Source organism: Acomys russatus, chromosome 31 (assembly GCF_903995435.1).
Source record: "Acomys russatus chromosome 31, mAcoRus1.1, whole genome shotgun sequence".
NCBI classification, from domain to species: Eukaryota; Metazoa; Chordata; class Mammalia; order Rodentia; family Muridae; genus Acomys; species Acomys russatus.
This window is the reverse complement of record NC_067167.1, coordinates 28,002,011-28,026,467: the sequence shown is the minus strand read 5'-3', so window position 1 is coordinate 28,026,467 and position 24,457 is coordinate 28,002,011. Positions and strand designations below refer to the sequence as shown.

Sequence of the window (24,457 nt, the reverse complement as noted above, 5' to 3'; positions counted from 1 at the left end):
CCCCTCTCCCCCTCAGAAAAGGGAGCCCCACTCCCTTACCAGTCCACCCGGCGTATCCGGTCCCATCAGGACCAGCCTGGATGGGCATGTCCTAGAACCCCAGTGCAAGGGAAAATATGTAGCTAATAGAAGATGGTGCGACGTTTACTATTCTTCACTTATTTATTTACTTTTTTAAAAAGGAAAATTAAGAAGGATACGTTCAACTTTGAGGAAGGTACAGCTGCAGTAGAAACAAATAAAGTCACACAGAATGTCGGCATGCCTTCTGAATGCTTTATATGTTGTAAGTTGTTAAATTGGATTCAGTCGACCTATTCCGTGGAATAGATTTATATTCTAGTTCATATAGTTTAGAGTTTTTAAGATGATAGTTATCTTTAATCAAGATAGAACATAAAATAGCACATTTTGACATTTCTTCGTCATCTCTTTGTATTTCACCACAGATTCCAGCCAGAACATCACATAAGAAAAGCTCACCATTACCTTTACTGATATAATAGGCAAATATAAAGTATGTTTAGTTTTTTTTCACAACATCCATTTAAATTTCTCACCAAAATAAAAATAAAGATTGCCTATGATTAGACTATTAATAAATATTTTATTCCACTTAAGAGTTAAAAACTAAAAAAAAAAATATGAACTAGAATGACATGCAGGGAAAAAATAAATGGCAAGTAGGTTCAAGATTAATTCTACCCATGAGCCTAGAGCTAATCAGCAAGCACTAGTGAACACATTAGTCATTTAGAAGCTGGTGATTTGCAAATTCTCTAGGAAAATTATTATATGTTGAATCTGTTGTAAACAGTATTTTTGGAAAATCTCTTATTTAGCCAAATGATCATATATTGTAGGCCATGCCTAATGAGACCAAATTGTATACCATGAACATTTTATATTCTTGTAGCATTTTGAGAGATTAAATTGTCTGAGTGCTTTTCTTGTCTTTATCAATTAGTGACTCTTATGAGGCAACATGTTGGCTCCTATGTTAGTCTCCAAAGAGCAGTGATATGTTATAAAGAGATAGTGGACTGAATCAATGAATAACAGTACAAGGCAGATTGCTGCTGCCTCTTACTGTCTCCTCCCAGGCCTGAGCACAAATACCATTATAAAAAAAAATATTTTCTCCCAAATATCAGCTCATTGACTATGATAGAATAGGTTGGTATACCCAAATTTTAGGTTACAGTATTTTTCAAACATTTGATTTTTATAAATATAGAAAAGCAGTTTTCCTTATAAGAAATCCTTAAAATAAAATTTTATGTATATTGATATAGCATTATTCACTATGGATCAGCATATTCTTTAAATGCTTTATATATTATATGTGCATTATATGTGCAATTTCTATTCCTAATTCTTATCATTTTTCTTATGTTATATTTCCTGAATTCTTAAATTTATACTTGATTTCAGCAAATATAAAGAAAGCATAGTAATGGAAAACAGGATGTTAAATTTCAATTTTTTTATTTTCAACTTTCTTCTTAGTATTAATCAACATCTAATTTCCTGCCTCTTACATTGTTTGACTGTGAATTTGCATAAATTCCTATTATTCTCTGTTGCCTTCTAAGACTGACGCTTGGAATCTGTGATACTTTGAAATACCAGACTCTTACTAACAAAACTTTATGGGGAGTCAACACAAAATGCCACTCAAAATAATATACTTAGCAACCCACAAATGTGGAATGACAGAGCAGCAGGCCTCCAACAGGCAGACCGCTAAGCACAGAACAGAGATGCTAGAAAGCTCTAGGTGAGGAGTTACAGTTTAAAGATTCTTCGAGGGGTGATCACCTCTGCATTGCTAGGCCATGCCAAAGGGCATGGGCTAGAGTGACTAGTCTCTGTACATCCCATCTTTCTGTTGGTTTGTTGTTGGTCGGCCAAGAAATTACTCACAGCAGGTCAGTGCTGCCTCCTCTGAGTGCCTTGTCAACATGAGTATGTGCGAACAGTGGAGTTGTCTAACCTCTGCAGTCTTGATGAAGCAACTGCAAACGAGAAAAGGGCTTTAGAGGTTCTCCGATAAAGATGAGAGAGATTGATTTTCTCTGCGTAAAGGGATCCTGAACATATTAGTAGACTGCCTTGGCTCAGACATAAGCCACCCACATTCCTCTTCTCTAGATCCACAGACTAATGAAAATTGACCCGAGTGCAATTCAGATGATCTCTCCAGTTGCTACATCCCTCCTTACATGCAATCTGCAGCAAAGCGTCTCCCCAGGGTGAGTCTTTGCTTTTGTTGTAAGGATTACAGAACTCAGTATTGTGGATTGTGCTATGTATTGACAAATATCTCCACTAGTTCCAGTCATGTAAAATTATCCATGAAGCTCGCTAACAAGTTCCAAAATTCTAACAAGCTAAAAGAAATGAGGATCAAAGGCTACATTTTATGCTCAGATGAATTTTAATTGACATAACAGCTTATAAAGAAATGAAGATTCGACATTATCTTAATAAAAAGAGGAAGACTATTTTCTTTAATGCCTACCAAACAGAAATAAATTTGGGGATTACTATTATTATTTCAAAGTTGTCACTCTGGAATTACTGTTTCCTTTTCTAAAGAATGTAGCATAAGTGTGGTCTCCACAGAAGGAGATGGGATTGGGAAGCTAGCACTGGTTTTGTGTCTGCTTAATTATTTTCTCATGTTTGCGTTTGTTTATTTCAGGCTTTCTGCCTTGGTCAGAGGCAGACTATATTTGATGAGTCTTAATTTGAAAGATGAAACATAGAATCTGTAATTTTTCAACATTAAAAAAAAAAAAAGAGTGAATTCCCATTTCCAGTAGGATTTGAGTTCAAGTCCAAGCTCCATTTTAAATAGATTACTTCTTTTCAGAACAGAGGAGTAAAGAAACACAAATGATGCAGATGTGTGTTGTTTTTCCTAGATGAGGACATTACTGAAACTATATTTGTGGGATGTAATTTCGTTTTTCACATGTGTAGGAAGTGTCATGGATTCATGCATCGGTAGTTTGCAAATGGTCTTCTTTTTGATAAAAAAAAAAAAAAGCAAAGTAAATTTCAAGCAAAGCAAACTAATTTAAGAAAGAAAAGAATTTCAGCAACGTTGAAGACTTATATAGCTTTGGCTAACCAAGATTTTTACTTCATGAGCAGAAACGTAAAACCACTGTACCATCCGTAGTCGTCATTTTCCTTGACTGCCCAGATGTCGTGGTTAACCTGAATCCAGCTGGTAATGTTTCCGAGGAGCCAGGCATCATGCTGATCCCATGCACTTCGCGAGGAGGGAACTGCCTTCGCCAGGTTGAGCCACGCCTGAAATTCTTGTCATCACTCTGCCAGCACAGAGTTAGAATTCAAGGTCAGGAAAACAAGAAAGGCATATCACATAAACCTGTGTGTCTGCGGGCTTGTCAAATACACACAGGAATGCTTTGCTTCATTTTGAACTCCTCTGTTGATTCCCATAATTAGATAGTAAAATGACAGAAATTCTTTCTTTAAATGAAATTTTAATATGATTTCAAATCTAAAATTTGTCACCTTTAAACATCCTTGGAAGTCATAAAATACTAAACTTTTTCTTCTATGAATGGGTCATTGGACTAACTTTCTTATACATCTTGCTAACTGATTTTTCGCTAGGAGACTATATATTTAATTGCATTGGTTGTTAAATAGAATGCATTGGAGGGAAATTATGAACAAATATCACTTTTATCTACAGGAAAGGTAGATAGTATGCAAAATCTATATTTGAGGCACTCTGGTTAGCATATGATACAATAGGCAATAATCTTATTAAGAAATGTTGATTTTGTGATTTGTTAGATTTTATAGGTGATTCCAAATTAACTAGAATTTTTGAGAACCTTTGCCACCTGGGATCCACTCTTTCGATTAACACACTTGATTTTAAGGTGATGCCAAAAGGAAAAGTGAACTCCAGTTAATAAACAATCATGACACTGTCACTGGTTACCCTTAAAAACTTGATGGTAAGAGCCTACTGCTGAACACACCAGATATATTAGTCATAAACATGGGGAAATAAGGCTGAAATTGTTTTAGAAGCTTCATCGCTACTGACTAGCATTTATGGCTCTATAATGTATTGTACTGATAGCAGGAATGAAAAATAATTATCAATTGATCTTATGTAGCTCCAAACCTAAGTGTTGCAAGGACGATTGGCCTGACAAAATACTCCCGATGGTGGAATGGTGGCGATTGCGTTATGGAAGTAAACAACCATTTTCACATTGAATTTCAGGGCTGCTCCACAAGATAGGACTCACACTTTGGATGAATTTCATGGCCGAGACCAAGTGGCTAGGCACGATATAGGTCCTAAGGGAGAAGTTACAAATATGATTCTGCTAAAGGGACAGAGTGTTAACCTGACTCCTAATGGCTTGTCAATGTACCTATAGATTAGTGTAGCTCTCAAACCTAATCGGAGAAAAAAAAAATTTTTTTTTTTGCAGTAGATTGTGATTAACCTAGAGACTCACAACCAGTCAAGGTGTAGATAATAAGAACAGGCCTTATATTGGGCATCTATATAAAACCCACTCCTCCCAAGGCTCAGTGAACATTGTGGGAGAAAGTAAGTGTACTCTGATTGTATAGAGATTTTATGTAGTCAGAGCTGGTAGATGACTACAATGAAGCTGGGCCTCAGGGACAGCAGGACAGCTCCAAATATGAACATATGTGTGTATGGTGGTGACAGCAGGCCAGAGACCTGGGCAAGCTCATACCAGAGAGAACTTGAGCATGGAGGAGGGGTGATCCTGAAGCCCCACCTGTGTCTTAGAAGCTATTGATATCTGATAGTTGCTGGGAGATGGAGAGTCAGTTTTCTCTAAACACGTAACTTCTCGAAGGCTGACCACTTTGGGTGGTCATACTCCCTCTAGTTTACAGGCAGCACTAACTGGATTCTGTGTGTTTAAGAAAAAAAAAAAAGATGGGGTATATGGAGGGGATGTTTGGGGGCAGTTAGGGGAGGGGTAAGTATATTTAAATACAGTATATAAAAGTTTCAATAAAGAAAAAAATGTCCAACAATTACGGTGTATCTCAATGAAATAGTTACAATTGTTTCCCTTTGAATTAGTAAGTGGGAACGTGTAATTCACCATTTTATTTGTTTGTACTTCTAACAAATGTCCAAACCACTCCATATAGATCTTATATGTAGACTTACTCCATGGAGCTTCGCAGCCACACATGTAATAATGTATCTCCTCACTAAGATAGCAAGGAATGGTGGGAAGCCAACAAACCCATCCTTCCCACCGGATTAGGAAGAGCACGTGACTGAGCACACTGTGGGAGAGCAGCAGATTGATGAATAACTAGGGTGCTGCCTGAAACAAAGGGCAATGTATTGCAGAGGTCTCCATGTGGGAGAAGTCTTTACTGCTGTTAAGGTGGCTTCTCTTGTGTTCCAATTCCTGGCATGTGATCTGCATTGTACAAACGAGCACAGTTCCCATAGGGCGGTATGCAGTGCTGGGAGGCTAGCACAAGCCTCTATGCATGTAAGTTTTAATTCTGTACTCTTTGCCATGCAACTAGGGATCATGAAGCAGTCCTGGTTGTTTAACATCAAGTACTGGTCAGAAGGTCAGGACACTGGGCACAGGGCACAGGGCACAGGGCACAGGGCACAGGATACAAGGTACATGGCACAGAACAGAGGCCATACAGTACAGGGCAGAGTGCACAAGGCACAAGGCACAGGGCACAGGACATGGGACATGGGGCACAAGGCACAGGGCACAGGCCACAGGACATGGGGCACAGGGCACATGGCACAGGGCTCAGGCCACAGGGCACACAGCACAGGACACAGGGCATACAGCACAGGACACATAGCACAGGGCACAGGGCACAGGGCTGCAGCTCTTTGGTGTCATATTATACTGTTATTGGACTAGAAGTTTGGACTTTTTCTAAAACATACTTGTGAAAATGAGAGACCTGCTCCATTTTCTGGTTCAACTAGCAGTTTCCTTCAACAGCCCACCTACTGTTTACTTTGTGACTTCATTTGACTTTATTCTGACATGTAGAGAAAAAATTGACACTACTCACTTCAAGTTGTTTTGGCTCTGTGTAACAATATAACATATCTTATATATACTGTCAATTTAATTACTGTTTAAGATCTGCTTTGGATAACATTTAAATATTTTGGATAAAATACAGGGATAACATCTCCATTGTCAATACTTAAATTTCATTTATCCTTACTAATCACTTTTAAGTTAAGTGATACATCCTATACCAAAATGAGTTTGTTTCACATTGTTCCATATCTTCAACGTTCACAGGTGGACAAAAATAAATACATGGCCTATCTTCTAGATGTTTGGAGAAGTTGTTCATAAGTTGAATATTTATCAATTACACAAAAACTTGTCTGACATTTTAAGGCTATATGACGTGTTTAATATACCAGTTAAGTTTTTTTTTTTTTAAATCAGTGAGTGCAGAGTCTCAATCGTGACACTCTTCCACTGTTCTTTCACCACATGAAGCAGTCACCGCAGAAAATCAACAGGCATTCTAGCAGCAGTAACCTAAGAAAAAGTTTTCAAGCAATCAATCTAAGATGCATTCTTTCAAACAAATCTTTTAAAAAGATGTGTATGTGACTTTGTGTGTGTATTGGCTTGCCTGCAGTCCCTGCAGGAGCAGACAAAAAAGGGTGTCAGATCTCCAGGAGCTAGCTGGAGGTACAGGTGTTTATAAGTTGCCTGATGTAGGTGCTTAGTACCGACCTGTGGTGCTCTCAAAGACCAGTACATGTTACTAACAGCAGAACTATCTCTCGGGCCATGAAAGACTTCTTTTCACTTGAGCCAGACTCTTAGATAAACATTAGAACTTCTCAAGTTATTTCAATGGAATATAAATGTGGCCAATAGAAACCTAGAATTGAATTCACTACAGTAAAGGCAAGTTGCATGATTAGTTTTGTTCTTATTCAAAAACAATACCAATGATATTATATCATTGCTGTTATTTATCCTTGTTTGTTATTGTGTGTACATGTATGGAATGTGTGTGCATATGTGTTCATATATGTGTTTGAACATACATGTGTGCGCATGTGTGTAAGGGGCAGAGTTCTTTTATTTTTTGATACAGAACCTCTTACTATACCTGGAGATTACTGACTCAACTAGTTTGGTTGGCAAGCAACTCCAGTCATCCAGATGTCTCAACCACCCTAGTGCACAAGCTCACAGATGTCTTTTCTGGACTCATTTATTGGTAGTGGATATCCAATCCCAAATCTCCAGGCATGTATGGCAAGCACATTACTAAGCTACCTACTTAGGACTTTAACTGAGTTTTGAAAATAGACATCATCTTGAGTCGACAAGATTATTATGTTAGAAGTTACTTAGGGCTATATTTATAAAGATCTAAAATTGTCGTTGCACAGGAAGGCATGGGATTATAACAGCATCTGCCTTTTCAATTTGAATACAGAATTGCTGCTGTTTTTTCTGATATTTCAAATTTCTTGAAATTCTACAAAGGCATATTTCACAAATATGCCTTATGTTAAGGTTCTTTTCAATGTCCAAATAACAAAGTAACAACATTTATGAATCTTAGTGCTAGATAAAAAGGAAAGACTAATATATAAAACTTAAAATTTGGGGATAAATGAGAAAGTTTCTAGATGCTACCCACTGAATTTGCTCATTTGCAAACACTGCTTCTTCAAAGCATGGATATGCTGTCACTCTTCCTATATACTGTAAAGGCACTTTTAAAAATTAAAATATGATTACTTTATTCCCCCTTCCCTTTTTTCCCAACAACCCATCCCACACTCTAACCCCCAAATTCACTGCCTCTTCTTTGCTTGAAATTGTAATATGATACAACATAATATAATATAATTAGGTATCTTTTCTTTATTCCTTTTAAAACCTCCCTAACAGTGCTCTCTTTCTAATCTGTGGCTTCTTTTTTTTATTAATTGTTATTAAATGCACATATGTGTACATATATATATATATATTATTCCCTCATATAAGCTGCTTGGCCTGTATGATGGCACTTGTATCTATGATTTCAGGATTGGCCATATGGTACTGGACAACCAATCAGTGCTCCTCTCTAAGGTTTGCCAATGTAAGGTACGTCTGAATGCACAGTAACAACTTACTTCATCCAGTCGCCGCTCAGTCCCCAGGGCCAAGAGGTTATTGTACTCGCGTTCAAGAATCTGTCTTGCCTGTTAACATCAAATCAAACTTACTGTCACTGAAGTTACATTTTATTTACAAAATATAAAGGTTATGTTTATCTGAAGATGGATTATAAAATATGCTTTAGTTACAGGATCTTAAGGTTTTATAATTCTTTTTTTTTTTTTTATTTTTTTATTTTCTTTTTCTCCTTTTTTTTTTTTTTTTTTTTTTTTTTTCCTGTCTGAAGTGTTTAGAGAGACACCCTTATGGAAATGGCTGCAATCAGGAACCTTTTATTTCAAATGCTTATTTTATTTCAATTGAGCATTTTAGGTAAACTTTAAAATGTTAAGCACAAAACAAAGTAGCATTGCATTGGATTTTATTAAGTTTAACAGGTAGTTCACATACTTGAACTTTTAGATTTTTTAAAAATGTTTTTGTTTGTTTGATTTTATGAGACAAAGTCTTACTATGAGCGAAAAAAGGCTGGGCAGACAGTACCACAGACTGGCTTTGAACTAGCGATTCCCATGGCTCAGCCACCAGCGGGCTGGAATTAGAGGCATGCAGAATTTTGTTCAGTTTAAACTTCACATATTTAAGGATTCCTGTGCTATTTTTATGGGATATATAGCAGATTGGAGGTGTTTTAGCTTATATGGAATTCTGCTGAATGATATAACTGCAGATTTAGGTATCACTTTAGCACTCAGTTAAATATAATAAGTAGATTAAGAAAAGAACTGCCCCTCAGAGAGGCCGACTGAAGGCCATCAGTCGCATACGTTGTATTGGGGAAGCAGCATATTCAGGTAGGAGATTATATGACATAAATTCCAAGTCTATGCCTTTCTAATTGCAAGATTGTGTTGGGAGAGCAACTCATTACTGTAAAATTAAAATTCCAGTATCAGAAATAAGTCATGAATATATTAAACAGAGCAAGCCAGGGGCAGAGAGATGTGCACATGGTCTCAGGCAAATGGTCAAATTCGAGCTCAAAGACTTTGGATGTGTGATTCTGGTTAGCTGAATGGAAAGAACCGGAACTGAAAGCAAGGCTACTCAGTGGGCACATCGTGGAAGCAAGGAGTCAGTACAGTTTCAGGCAACTATAACAAACTCTGCTATAACTAACTATAACTAAATCCAGAAGAAATATTCTAATTTCTTTGTGGCAGATTTTGTTTGTAGCTCTGGCTTGCCTAGAACTCATTGTATAGACCATGGTTGTCACAAAGTTGAGATCTGCCTGCCTGTTTTTTCTTGAGTTCAAGGATTAAGCTGTGTGCCACCATGAGAGAGAGTAAAGTATTTTACCATAATGAAATGAAAATGTCTGAGGAACTACAAATGCCTACTCAAATTAAAACAGTAATCTGTTCAATAAATTTGTATAGAATCTATAAATATCTCATCTTACTGTTATATATTATGTTTATTGTGCTATCAAGATAATTTAATAGAAACAAGAATAAATTCACAGCCTTATATTTTCTAAAGATTGCATTCATTATTCACCAAGACCAGCAAAAAGGGGCTTTCTTGCCTGGGTGTTCTGTGTTGGAATCTGCAACAGTAGAGCTAAGCTGCTGTAGTCAAAGTTCTCATCCAGGGCAATGAGTGAGCCATGCACTCCACTCTCAAGGATGTTATTTGCATATTCTCGGAGTCCAATTGCCTGTATCCAGCGAATAACTCGATCATTGCTCCACACTAAAACATCTAGGAAAAGAGAAGCATCTTGTCAAGGTGCAATGTTCTGCATAATGAACAAAATCCTGGCTGGGACAGGCCACAAGGTCCTGGCCAAGCCATGTTTACACTGATCTCTCTGCTCCTTAGAGCTGCTGCCTTCTCTCTGGGACACGAACATGCATTTTGAACTATCAACCTTCCACATACTAAATCTTGCAGTAAGTTTGCATTTTCGGAGTGCTTATTATTACTGAAAAGACGCCATTCCCACCATGCTGAACAAGTGTTTCTTGCTTCTTTTATAATGGGACCTTGGGACCTAGCTGAAGTTGAGGTTTTTTGTTTTTTTTTTTTTTTTTTTTGCCACCAGATGGAGATAGTTCTCCTTTCTTCCTGCCCTCCCTCTTCTCTCTCCCTCCCTCCCTCCCCCCCCTTTTCCTCCCTACCTACTTTGTCTTTCTTCTTTCCTCTCTCCCTATCCTCCTTCCCTCCCTCCCTCCCTCCTAGTCTTCCTCCTTCTCCCCACACCCCTCAGGATTATGCGTCAAATGATGTTATTCATTTGAAATGTTTATTAACCACTACTTTAATATTGCAAATAATCAGACAATCCCTTTTTTCTTCCTGAAGTTACATGTAAAACAGAATTTTATCACAATCCAGAAAACACATTGACACTTTGGACTTAAAAAGTCATTGTTTTTCAATAATTTACTGAGGTGTACATTGACACACACCACAAGTTGATTTTTCTTTGTTTAAAAGCGACATCTTAATGAAGTACAAAACATTCTGACATTTACTTCCTAAAGATAAAACCTTCAGAGGAAATGCCATGTGTGCTTGCTAAAGGCAAAACCTGGAAAAACATATTTTTAATTGACCCTATCATATATTTTCTTTGTGTATCAGCAGGATGATATATAAAAACATAAAGTCATATGAAGACCGTATTGCTCTGTGCAGAGAAAAAAATTAAATAATTAAAAATTAGTTATCAAAAATAAAAGACTTTCTTTAATTGGAGACAAAAGATAAAAGTGTTTTCTAATGCCAAACTGAAAGCCACGTTACTGTAAATATTTTTCTCTGAGTACATTTTATACTTAAATATATGTATATATGCATATATATGCTTGAAGTGTTACAAACATTTTTATTAAACATTTTTAAATTTTTTACATATATATTTATATTATTACACACATATACAATAAGATACCTACAGCAAGAAGAACCATAACCCAATCCAGGAATTATATAAATGTTACATTCTTAGTGTTTTGGCTACTTGCATTTGGCAGCCCTGAGGAAAGCATCTTTCCTATCTTGGTATGCCTAAATTTCTGAATTTAAATCACTATCTATCATATCTCATCATTATCAATATAAAACATATATCTAGACATAAAAACATCTTAACCTCTAAACAACTAAGCTTAATTATAAAATTAACCTATCTGGTCTTCCAGCCCATCAGAGACTTGAGACGGAATAAAAGTGATTTTTTTTATTAACTTGTTTTATTTCACTTACTTAGCATCAGCACGGGTTTCCTCACGCATAACATTTAAACAAAATGACAGCACTGTTCCACGAAGCAACACTACTTTTTCCCTCAGGCACGATTCTCACTCTGACGGTATTGCATGTTACCTCTGATTTACACTACTATGTCTGTCTCCACTACTTCTGATATTCAATTTTCTTATATTATGGTGTGTCCTCTATATACACCATGTAAGCTCTATTTTCATTTCTGTTTTGAATACACTAGTTAGTATATCTCTATTTCAAATTCTTACTCAGATACCTTAGTTTAAACCTTCCATCATTAGACTTGTCTTAGTTTTCACTTTCCTTACAATTTTATTATTACATATTTAAAAATTTTTGCTCTAACTCCCTGTTACAGTTCTTATGGTTTGTACTATTCTGCAGCAAATCATACCTAAAATTTAAATTATACTTTCTTGACTTACTAAGGTCTCCTATATCATCGCCCTTATGACATTTTATAGATAATGTAAAGATCTCCAAATCATTTAATTTCTTTTTCCCCACTACAACCATTGAAGGATTTCAGTGGTTCATTGTAATTCTCTTTAAAAAATCTAAGCCCTCTAAATATTATTACCTGCAGGAATAATAATAATTTTATTAATACATTTTAGGTATGTATTCATATTGCAATTTGTTTTATCATCATAGTTTTCTTCTTTTTAAATTTGTGGTTCTAATATTTATTTTCAACTTCAACCTTGTTTCAGATTCTGTTTTTCTAAGAATGTATTGACTCTGGCTTTATTATTAGTGGGCTTCTTGATTCCTAACTATCAATTACCTGTACTGAGTACACGTGGCCATGTGTGTCACCACTAGTTTACTTACTTTTAGTAAATTCATAATTTTTAGACAGAGACAAGCATTTTTCAAAAACAGCAACAAGGAATGTCCTGTTTTCAACTTCACAATGTGTAGATGCAGATATATACCAACATACCTGTTCATTTTTGAAAACTAAGGCATTTAGCTGGTTTCTGACAATATATATCAAGCAAAATCCCCACCGTACATGTAGTTAAGAATATAAATAAAATAGCACATTTATGGCATTAAGACGAATAATCTCTAATAGTAACTCTATTGTTCAGAACAGCCTCATAGTAATTATAATATTATAAATATCTTTCACATCAGAATCACACACTGGCATTCATGCTTAATAGGGACACTCTTGACCTGAACAACAAATGGCTCGAGATCAATGTCAACTGTTCCTTAGCAACAAATTAAAAGTTGTTGCATTCTCGACTCCTTCTTTGCATCAGAAACCTGTTTTCTAAGGTCTAGGTTAATTAGCACTTCTGATAATGACAGAGAATGTTAGTCAGGATTGAGAGCTATTTCTCTAAATGCCATCAGATCAATTGTCAGAAGCAGGAGCTATTTCTGATCTCACTCACATCCCCTTACCAGGCGTGGCTGTTTGTGTGTAATCACAGTGAATCAGCACAGCTTTTTCTCCAGGCTCCAGTCTAAGCTGCAACTGCCAAATAATAATAGAACCCTTGTGACTGGGCCAAATGAGTAATTCTTCTTTTTCACATTGATCTATTGTAAAGAAGTTCATGTAGTGTGACCAGGCATAATGAAATCTAACTGAGAAAAGTACTTCAGAAAGAACACTAGAAAGTGGTATCCCATGGACAAAAATCTACTCATTAAACAAAACATCTTTTGTTAGGTCAAACACACATTTCTTTCTAGGCTGTCCTCAGTCTGTTAGTTCCTGGATTTTAATTCAACTGTAGAACAATATACCTAAAACAACATGCAATTTCTTGGGGTCCAAAAATAAAGAAAAAAAAAAAACCCTTGATTTTCACAAGAGAAAATGCATTCTTGTTTCTTGGTAGCAAGCTAAATGAAGTATTAGAAGAAACCAAGTGTGTGTTTATCTATTCACTGATGAACAAGGTACAGACAAAATACTTTCAAATAGTCATCTTCACAGCATTAAAGTGCAGCTTTGTAGATGCAATATAATGCTCATATCTGCCAGAGATGTATTTTCTGAAGTTGACACAAATAACTGTAATGGAAACCTGAGAGAGGTAATCTTAAAAAAAATACTACAGTGTCAAACTTTAATATGGGAAGGGAGAGGTATGTAATACATGCCATTTCCTATGGAAAAAAGGGCCCAAGAAAAATTAAGATGAAAAAAGTGTTGTACCAACTTTGACTGGTTAATGTTGTATAGATAATCCCATGCCATATGATGAAGTGCTTGCAAGTGTCAGTTCTTGGGTCATAGGAAATGGGAATAAAACTGATAAATACTTTCATATATGTACTGGATTATTTTATGCCAACTTGACATTAAATTCATCTCAGAGGATGGATCCTCAATTAAAAAAAAATACCAATATAAGATCAGGCTGTAGGCCAGTCTATAGGGCATTTTCTTAATTAGTGATTGATGAGGAGCAGTGGGCACAGTTAAGTGTGGGTTGTGCCACTCCTGGGACCATCATCGTCTGTTCTATAAGAAAGCAGGCTGAGTAAGCCATGATGGGCAAACCAAAAAGCAGCACCCCTTCCTGGTCTCTGCACCAGCTTCTGCCTCTAGGTTCCTGTTCTGTTTGAGTTCCTGTCCTGGTTTACTTCAATGATGAACATTGATATGGACATTGTAAGCCAAACAAACGTTTTCCTCTCCAACTTGCTTTTTGGTCATGGTGTTTTGTAATAGCAATAGAAACCCTAGCTAAGACAATATCTAAATACATGAGCAAAACATTTAGACACAATTAAATTTTTTTTCTACTTTAAAAAGTATAGGCAGATTAAAATTGTTTACTAAAAACAGAGGCTTGTGGATGCTCATATGTTATGTCCAACAACTTGTTTTTCATTAACAATTAGAAAGATCTAATGGTCTCTAAGAAGTGAAAAATCTAGTATATTGATTTTTAAATCATGATTTCTCTTGTATATTATGATGAACAGCTTGATATGATAGTGTCCCTCAATTTTTTTGTGTTGGATGCTTGCGGATATATGTAATGCGATAGAGTAGAGTTAGTGTGGAACCCTTAAGAGGGAACTAGTGAGAGATCATTACATCAGCCATGGATACTTCCCTTTGAAGGAAGTAACAAAAATCTTGGGGTCCTCTTGCTAATTCTCATAAGAGGGTTGCTATACATGACCGAGTTTGGTAAAATACAGAATATTATCTAACAATGTAATTGTTTATCACTTCTGTTTTCTTCCTCCATTGTTAGCCATCATGATGTTATGAGGGCAAGGGGATGCTACAAAATCAATAACATGCTGCATGGAATTTTAGCCTTCCAAATTGGGAGATTCATCTTTTCCTTTGAAAGTTGTCTTACCTTGTTTATTTTGTTATAGTAACTGAACACTGAATGGTAGATTGGTTAATTATTAAATACAGTACTTTTTGACTGCGTCTGCAACATGGACTGTCTTTGTACACAGGATGACTGTAACAGTTAGCCTTGCACTGAAACACAATTCTGAATTAAAGTTAGTAATGCACTGGTGAGTTTTAGAAAGAAAATATTCATAGAATTCCTACATAATTTGCAATATATTTTTATAACTATGGAAAATATTTCTGAGCACTGAAATTGAATTCAAATGCTACGAAACAAGATGAACTGCTGTAGACACAGCACACCATGTTTTCCGGAATTATAATGACAATATTCCTCTAAAAGTTTGACAAAAATGTCTACAAAGAACCATTTTTTTTTTCCTGAGACAGGCTTTCTCTGTATAGCCTTGGCTGTCCTGGACTCCCTTTGTAGACCAGGCTGGCCTCGAACACACTCAATCATCTGCCTCTGCCTCCCAAGTATTGGGAATAAAGGTGTGTGCCACCATGTCTGGCCCTTAGACAACCATTTTTAACATAGGTAGAATAATAGGTCAGAGAAATAAATCTGCTTCCAGAAAGTCAAAGGTATGACTCCCAAATAATAGATCCTAAAATATAGCAATATTCTTTTCGGTGCTATAATTGGGGAAGAAACAGAAATGATACTTGGAACAAAATGTGTAATATATTCTGATGATTGTATCATATGGACCATCTTCAGTTTACAAATAGAGATGTAAAAATCTCTATATTAAAGGTATTTGCTACTAAAGAGGAGGCATGTTACCTTTGATTTCATGTTGGCTTGCTTCTCGTCTTCTCTCTAGTTCTTTTCTATCGTAATTCAATCTTTTCAAACACATAATTCCATACTGTAAACTTGTTCTATTTTCATAAAAGAGAAAAAAAAATTAAATTGCACCAGAAGATGATTATGGTCACCTTTACATTACTTTTCGTGAAGCATCTTTATCAATTACATCCACAATTTCATTCTTCAGCTGGAAAGGAATAAACTTATAATCATCCAAAGAATAAAAGCTTTCAAAGAAAGAAAATATTTAAATAATTCGATAGGCATAATTTTGAAATTAATTATGCATAGGTATCCATAGCTCTATCAATATGTATCTACATATACATGCACATAAGACTTATGTATAGTTATCTAGACAGTTATGCATCTGTCTTCAACTTGGCATTTTCTACGGGACATTTGAGCAAATTAATAGTTTATTTCTTCCCAAAGAACTGAACGTCTCTGTTTGGAGACAGAAATAAATTTATACAAAATCAATGACTCTTTGGCAGATTAAAATACATAAAATAGGCAGAGTACTGAATATGAATGAAGAGCCAACAACACTGGGAACAGACAAGTACGTAAGAAAGGACAAGTCAGAATATACTGAGACTCTGCAGACAGGCTGCTGTGGCAGAGAAAACTATGACACTAAGAAGACTAGGGTACAAGAAAGGTTGGGGTATTAGTGGAACAGGAATATTATATATTGTAATTCAGTGCTGTGGATGAAATTTCAGAGGCGTGGTGATATTGAGGCGTACTATGTAGAGTTGAAGTTCAGCCTAGGAATTAAGGGTGAGAAATCTGGACATGGCAAAGCAAGACTTGCATTTAGTGTGTATTATGCATTCTAGGGGGATTTTCAGAGGATGAAGGGATGATAATAAAAATGACTTCTTAGTATTTTTGTTTTGTTTAGGGAGCAATGATCTTATAGAATGTAAAATGTTTGGAAATGGTTATCCTATGAGACAGAAAAAAGTAAGGTCTCATAGGATAAGTATGGAAAGAGAGCCTCACAGATGTTCAAAGACAAGAAACAACAAAATTATAGTTAGTAATAATATGCTGAGTAATATTAAAAATAAAATCCACAGAAGAGTGTCACAGAAAAATAAAAGAGCTTCGAGGATTAAAAGTAATGCTCACTGACTATCATTAATTTCTCAAATATTTAACAGTAGATACATGTTCAAACATGAAAACCAGACAGTCTATACATATATACTGGATGCATTTATATATTACACATTTTAATAATAACAATGTGACCCAAACATCTGAAACCTTAGTGGGAAAAAATGAAAGCTGAACATATGTCTCTAAAAATGCGTACATCGAAGCTTTCACTCTCATAGCCCAGAATGTGACTATATTTGGAACTGAGACCTTTAAGATGGAAACAACATAAACAGCGTCATTAAGCATACCCCTAAGCTATTCTTATAAAAAGCAATAATTTGGAAAATCACAGACAGTAGGAGTGTGTACTTACAGAGGAAAGGCCTTACATAGAGACACACAAAGAGGATAAGAGGCCTTCAAAGAAAACAGACCCACCCATTCCTCGATCTTAGCCTCCACCACCTAGAGCAGAGGCTACCATGGCACAACATAGTATTTATCAAACAGGGCAATTCATTATAACCCACTTGAAACCTGATAGAAGATAAATTAAAAAAAAAAAAGAGTTTTCTCCATTTTATCCATGCATATTCCCAGCTTTTAAACAAAACATTCAGTAGTAGTTTTTCAAACACTAATGTGCTAATAATAAAAAATATTAACAAATAAAAAGCAAAAGCACATAGAATAAATATGTGCTTCATAGAGGATGAGCTTCATAGAAGAGCTTCTTCTCAGCTGTTTTCTTTTTCTAACATGTCCTGACATTACATGGTTTATGACCACATAGCTTTGTATGCTGAAACCATAAATATCCGGTTATTCCTTATAAAAATTCTTTTTGTTCTTGTTTTTTTTTTTTCGTTTTACTTTATGTGGGAGTGTTTTCATGCATATGGGTGCACCATGTATATCCTTGATATCCATGGAGACCAAAAGTGGGCAATAGATCACTGGAATCAGACTGACTGGTGGTTGAAAGCCACCATATGGGTGCAGGGGATTGAATCTGGGTCCTCTGCATGAGCAAAAATGCTTGTAAATACTAAGCCATCTCTCTACCTCATAAAAAATTTTTATGGAAACTTAAAATATAATTTAAAATTCCAATCAAGAAAAAACAAAAAGTATGCACTATGAGAATAACTCTTTGCAGACCTTTGCATAAACTTCAGGCCAATAACATAAATATAGCCCTCCAACTCTTTAGTTCGTTGCCTGAACACTTGTTGCAAAGAGTTGACTCAGACCTTTTGGATGGCAAACGTTTTCTTTCTATTGCTCCTCTATAATTTTTTTTGTGTTGGTTAGCTGCATATTGTTTATAGCTTCACTGTCATCATTCTTTGCTGGAAACCTACCGATGGAAGCTGTCCACCATTTTTAAGTGGACACGAAGATCCTTTTTTGTGAGGTGATCTAACATCCGTGCATCGACCAAGCATTCCATGAAGTAGCTTCTGTACTGAGGTAGCCCCAGGCTGGGAAGCCATTCGTTTCCAATCCACTCGTGGTTCATATCTCCATACGCCAGTGTCTGCAGAAAGACCGGACACTGGAATTGTTTTATAGCAGTCAAGTTTCTTAACCAGTAAGGCGAGATGGTAAATGGAGGATATCAGCAACTGTTATAACTGAAATTTCATTAATATGATACATGTGTCAACAAAGGAGAGATAATATTTAACCTACATGTATTGTTAGAACATTTACCTATAAATTAATTAACATCATTGTGTATTTTAAAATGATAAATTTTTTCCAGATGTGTGTCTTGTTAATATATATATATATATATATATATATATATATATATATATATATATATATATATATGTACTGTATGGGTATTAAGCCTAACTATTCCATCTCTATACTGGTAGAATTCTTTTATTTTTAAAATAATGTGCCATTTCCCTTTTATTACAGTCCTATTGCCATTGCCCCTGTGTCATAGCAAATACCCACATGAATGAGAAAACTCAGTAAACAAATGGAGAAAAAAACACGAGGGCAAAAGACAGCATGCTGATGCTTAAGCCAACAATATGCTCTTGAGACCAGTGCATACCATGGATTCCATCAGGTCCCTGGAAGAGTCCTTAACCAGAAATCAGAGAATTTAGACTATGTGCTTAAAGCAGGCATGGTGAAAACTGAGAGAGACAAGCAAAATCTTTTTTGTGGTGTAAGACTTGATCCTGCCACATAGCGTTCAAAACAGGTTAAATAAGTCTCGTATCAACCATCATTACAAAACTCAATTTTCATAAAGTTACCATTTATTTTTAGACTGTTAATTTAAAGGATGTATATTATAATCATTTAAAGGATACTAATTTCAGAGAGTTGTCTACTTAGTTCTTAATTGTGTAATAAATTCACAGTTTTAATTATAATGTGTAAATATAGGAAAAATATGGATGCTCTTTTTAAAAAATTATAAAATTTGTTTCAGTTTCAAAATTGTACTATAGCATTATTAAATAAAGATTCTTATATAGGTACCAAATTTTATTTACGTTCTCAACTTATTCTCCCAGCTACCTAATGTGTAGAAATGCTGTACTGTTTTTTTTTTTTTTTCAAATGCAGGCCTATTTAATATAAATCTCTGTCTTCTGTGGCCAGTTTAATATTTGGGCTTGACCCCATCTGACACCTGCTATGCTTACACCTTTCGTTATCTCACCAACCCCCAAATACTACATATGAAACTGCAAAGTAAACGAGACAAGAAAAAGGCCTTTGTACCTTTCCCCAGAGATACATATCTTGGTCACATATATTACAGAGTAATTTCAGAGAAGTTAAAGTTTAGATCCATCCATCGAGGAAGAAAATTACCCTGCTATATATACCAATTACGAAGTAATGATCACCTTAGTTACAAAATATAATATATGAAGATGCATGTGTAATATTAGGTATAATACTGATTTAAGTATATATGACAGTCTCGCTACTAAGATAAGTGATGGTTTCTATTATCATGACCTACAATTGTTTCCTAATTTATATTTGAATAGTTTACTATGTGTTAAAGCATATGAGTTTCCTACCTGGGCCCAGCTTCCTTCCTCAGATTCTTTCTGGGTTAGCAGCAGGAAATGATTAATAAAGCAGGTAAACATAAATTAATTACAAATGATTATTGGAATAAATTCTACCAGATGCAGAGTTTTAGTTTAGTATGTTAATGACATAAGCAGACATGCATATTCTTATACCAATTTACTCTCCCAGAAAAAGACCATATAGCAAATTTTTAATTAACTCTAATTTAAATATACACAAAACACATGGGAATTTTTCAGTTTGGTAAAAATTTTATCTGGGTCATCTTTAAATTTATATAAAATTTCAAATTTAATACAAAGTTATTATTATGTGTAACATTATATAGTGCAGAAAGGTTACAGAATAGGAATTAATAAAGCAAATAAATTAACCGTATCTTTCTGTCACAGCTTATGGGTAAACACACCCAACAACAGCCAAATAAGAAAACAGAAGAAAATATGCAACTGAAAATTCAGCTTACGATGTGACATTGCATTGCTCTTTTATAGCATTACATTCTAGATAATCAAAATTTTAAATAAGAACTAAAAACTAAACTTTAAAATGAAATTTCTAGGTATAAAATATGTGGTGTGCCCTACTTTGACTCTTGCCATGAATAATGACTCCGTAGAACATCATATTTTTAAAGCTGGTGATAAGAGTCCTGTAAAACTGTGCCTTTAAAGCCAAATAAACCCAATACACCAATATTTTTTTTTTAGATTTTACATATGGGATTGTACAGACCAAGAAACTACATAATCACATTAAAAGTGAAGATTTAAAAAAAAGTGGAGATTCAATGTAAGTTTCTGTACAACCGATAAAGATTGATTAACTAACATCAATTCCTTTGGCCATGCCATTTCTAAGAGATACTGAGTACCAAAATTTTCAGTGTTCTAAGTTTTACTAAATGATTTCTGTTTGCATATTACAACACATAGACTTTTAGGATAAAAAGCAATGGCAATCTAACACTGTTTCATTTAAATTGCCAAAGAAACTTCCTATAGTAAACTCATAACCAAAACATCAGTTATCTTTTTGAGCAACTATATAAACCAATTTCTTTGGTTTATAGTACATAAGTTGTTCTCCTATCTATCTATCTATCTATCTACCTATCTCTCTATCTCAGCAATATCTTTTCCTCCAGTTTCAGCATAGCTTTGAAGACTAACCGTTTTTGCTGGAGCTGCAAGGTTCTCCATCTCTTCATGGGTCACCCAGACATTGCCTGAAGGCTAGTGTGGAGCCCAAAGGAAAGGATGCCATCCATGGAGAGGAACCAGGGTAGAGAGAAAGGAGGCACCTCTGTCAGTCAACAGCACTGCACACAATCACATTGTTGATCCTGATCTATGCAAGCATTATGAACCCACCCCTGAGAGTCCTTCTGTCATATTTTTTAATTTAAGTAATTTATTCTTATTACATCTTGATTGTTATCCCCTCACTCATATCTCCCCATTCCCGCCTCCCTCCTTCCCTCTTTCATCCTATTCCCTTCCCCTAGGTCTGTGACAGAAGGAGACCTCCTCCCTACCATATGATTGCAGCCTATCAGGTCAGAGAGTCCCTGTGTCTTTTATTCAGAGATTTGGTTCTCAAAAAAAAAAAAAAAAAAAAAAAAAAAAAAAAAAAAGCCATGGTAAAAGTTAACATTCCTAAAGAATATAACCATCAGATAAATTTTGTAAAATGACAAACTTTGTCTTCTAACATGATATCCCAATGTATTGCAAGATTTCATTCACATACTTTAAAAATCACCAACATCCCTTGAGAACTGTAAATTTACTGTCACAAGTAAACTGTAATCCATATAAACTATTTGGAATACAGCATTAGCTTAACAAAGTGGTCTTTAATTCAATTTTTAATTCAAAGTCATCCTTCCTTCTAGTCTTGAAGAGGAAAAAGAACCGAAACATTATTTTGAGATAATGTTGATTTAGTAATAGCGATTTCTCAGCCACACCAGTCCTATCAAATTCCAAAACATCTATTTCCTAATTGTTGAACTGTGTCTTATCACCATTGGTTGTGGTTTGAATTTAAATGCCTTCTGTGGGATAAACTGTTTGAATATTTAGTATCCAGATGGTGATAATGTTTAGGAAGTTCATGGAATCTTTAGAAAGTAGAACCTCAATGGACAACTGAGTCACTGTGACCAGGCCTTGAGGTTTCGTAGACAGGCTCCAAGTCTATACAGATGTGCTCCCTGAGTGCAGCCATAGCTAGCCTGCTTCTTGTTCCTGCCACATGTTTCCCTTCCTGCCTTCATGTCTTCCCCACCACATTAGACCGTGTTCCTCTGAAACACTGTAAGACAAAGTAAATTCTTTCTCTTTTAACTTGCTTTTGTCAGCAACAGTAGGATAACTAAGACACCATTATAATGTTTGTCTTGTGTATACAATGTACAAGCTTTACCCCAGAGTAATATCCAAATTATGGTAGAAAACCACTGAATAAAATGATTTTTTTTGTTCTACAATAGATTATTCTTTTGGGACATTTCTCTTTTCTAACAAAACCTTGGTTTTATCTCTATATACCATACAATCAACAATTTGATTCTAAAATCTACTTACTAACATAAGGATCATGATATTGTTTAAGGTTCCTTCCACTGGAAATTTTTTTTTTTTTGCCCAACAAACAGATTTATAAAAGAATTGTACACCATAACAAAATGAGATTTACTCCAGAAAGGGATGCATTAATTAATTAGTAAAGATTGGCAAGAAGGATCAGCAGGTAGACTCTTGCCACCAAGCCGTGGGACCTAAGTTTAACCCTGTTATCCACATAGTATAGGAGGAAAACAGCGTCTTCCAGGACGTCTCCTCACCTCTACGTGCAAGCTGCTTCCACTTGAAATTACTTCACATCAGATTTCACAATCTTTTTCTGGAAAATCTATATGCAAAGTTTTCCAAGTCAAGAAACTTACTACTTCTTTGCTTTCGAAGGAACAGCAAAGGCAGTGCCCAAAAATCACAAGTTACTCCTGAAATTCTTTATATTTTATCTAGTACAATGTTTAACTTTTCTTATGAATATTAATAATATATTTTAATGTAACTTTAAAAGTAATTATGTAGAAAATAAAATAAATATAATTTATGTGTTAGTGAGTTATAGAAATTATTCACATATGTATATTCTATATAATGACATGCACACATTTCTTTAACAATGATTTATATAATGAAGATTCATAATTACAAATAAATCAGAAAAATTACAGGGGCCAGATGCCATATATATTATCAAAATTATCATACTTAGCTGCTTCAGAATTTATATATGGCCATTTTTTTTCTAAAAATAAAATTGCATACTTATGAAACACATTTAGAACAAGAGCCATTCCTGTTATTGAAAGTCTCATTAACACTGACTCCTGTGGATTCTCTATTGATTTGGACTCCAAATGGGTGATCTTTCCATGAGTGCCTTGACCAATATTGTGTCTTAATGGAGCAGAACTGTTGCACTGGATTTCTGAAATCATGTACTGGTCAGTATGCAAAGTATTCTAGGTATGACAAGATTCTAGAAGCTTTGGTTGTATTTTTATATGTACTTTAAAAATGTACATAATTCCAAGACTATTTATCAAAATGTGATTGCCAAACTTCAGAATTTGCATTATATGTGAAGTTTACTCTCTTAAAATGTGCTTTTATTGATGTTTGTGCTTGTGTGTGTGTGTGTTTGTATGTGTGTGTGATTCAGAGAGACTGTGAGTGTGGTGTATGCACGTGTTTTCAGTGTCTGTGCAGATTAGAGCATCTGTCTACATGTGCAAAGGTCAGAAGAAGGCACTGGGACTCTTCCTCTATCTCTTTCTATCCTGTCCATTTGGGGCACAGTCTTTCCTTGAAGCTGGAGCTTTTTTGGCAAAGATGGAAGCCAGAAAGCTCCAAAGAGTCTCTTTTCTCTGTCTCCATTGAAGGAGTTTACTGTCATGTGCAGGATGCCTGGCTTATTACGTGAGTGCTTGGACCATAATTATTGAACTCAAGACTACTCAGTGAACAGACTTAAACATTGAACTCCCTCTCCCTCCCTCTCTCTCTCTCTCTCTCTCTCTCTCTCTCTCTCTCTCTCTCTCTCTCTCCCACAAAGCTTCATGTTTGAAGGACATTTTTTGCCTTTTTGAAGCAACCCACAATGTATCTTCTATATATTCCTTTCAGAGAAACAGAAGTTGATGTTTGGGGTTTTTGCTGTGGCTGTTTGGGTTTGATTTTCTTTGATTTGTTGCTGTGCTTGTTGTATCTTACTCTGTAGTACATTTTGGCCTGGAATTCACCAGGTATTCTAGGATGACCTTCAACTCACAGAAATTCACTTGCCTCCTAAGAGCTGAAAATAAATACATGCACTACTACTCCAGGGTAGCTGAGGTTTCAATGGGCTTACTAAGTAATCAAATCCACCTATAGTAAGTAAATCAATCAATTAATTTTTTTCTCACTACTATTGTAGAGGACGTAATTCTCATCTGAGTCACTTAGAGGTTCAAGGCTGAACAGCTCACCTATGAGGCTATGAACAACCAAAGGACTCCTGGGCCTTAAAAACAAGGAGAAA

At 35.4% G+C, this 24,457-nt stretch overlaps 1 protein-coding gene across 10 annotated transcripts in view; it reads right to left on the bottom strand.

The window, feature by feature from the left end:
• The window catches only part of Ppfia2 (PTPRF interacting protein alpha 2), a 419,795-nt gene that overhangs the window by 959 nt on the left and 394,379 nt on the right, over nt 1–24,457 (bottom strand). For 3 of the 10 annotated variants that reach the window (XM_051139910.1, XM_051139911.1, XM_051139915.1), the window contains 5 exons: nt 21,028–21,090; nt 19,840–19,869; nt 18,139–18,314; nt 15,635–15,732; nt 9,736–9,962 (listed from right to left, as the gene is read on the bottom strand). In XM_051139910.1, the coding sequence (XP_050995867.1) occupies nt 9,751–9,962; nt 15,635–15,732; nt 18,139–18,314; nt 19,840–19,869; nt 21,028–21,090 (579 nt within the window). In that variant the 3' untranslated portion in view covers nt 9,736–9,750. Of the gene's footprint in view, nt 1–1,926; nt 2,019–3,181; nt 3,345–8,209; nt 8,279–9,735; nt 9,963–15,634; nt 15,733–18,138; nt 18,333–19,839; nt 19,870–21,027; nt 21,091–24,457 lie in introns of those variants that run through there. The other 7 variants (XM_051139918.1, XM_051139919.1, XM_051139913.1 and 4 more) reach the window with 5 other exon arrangements.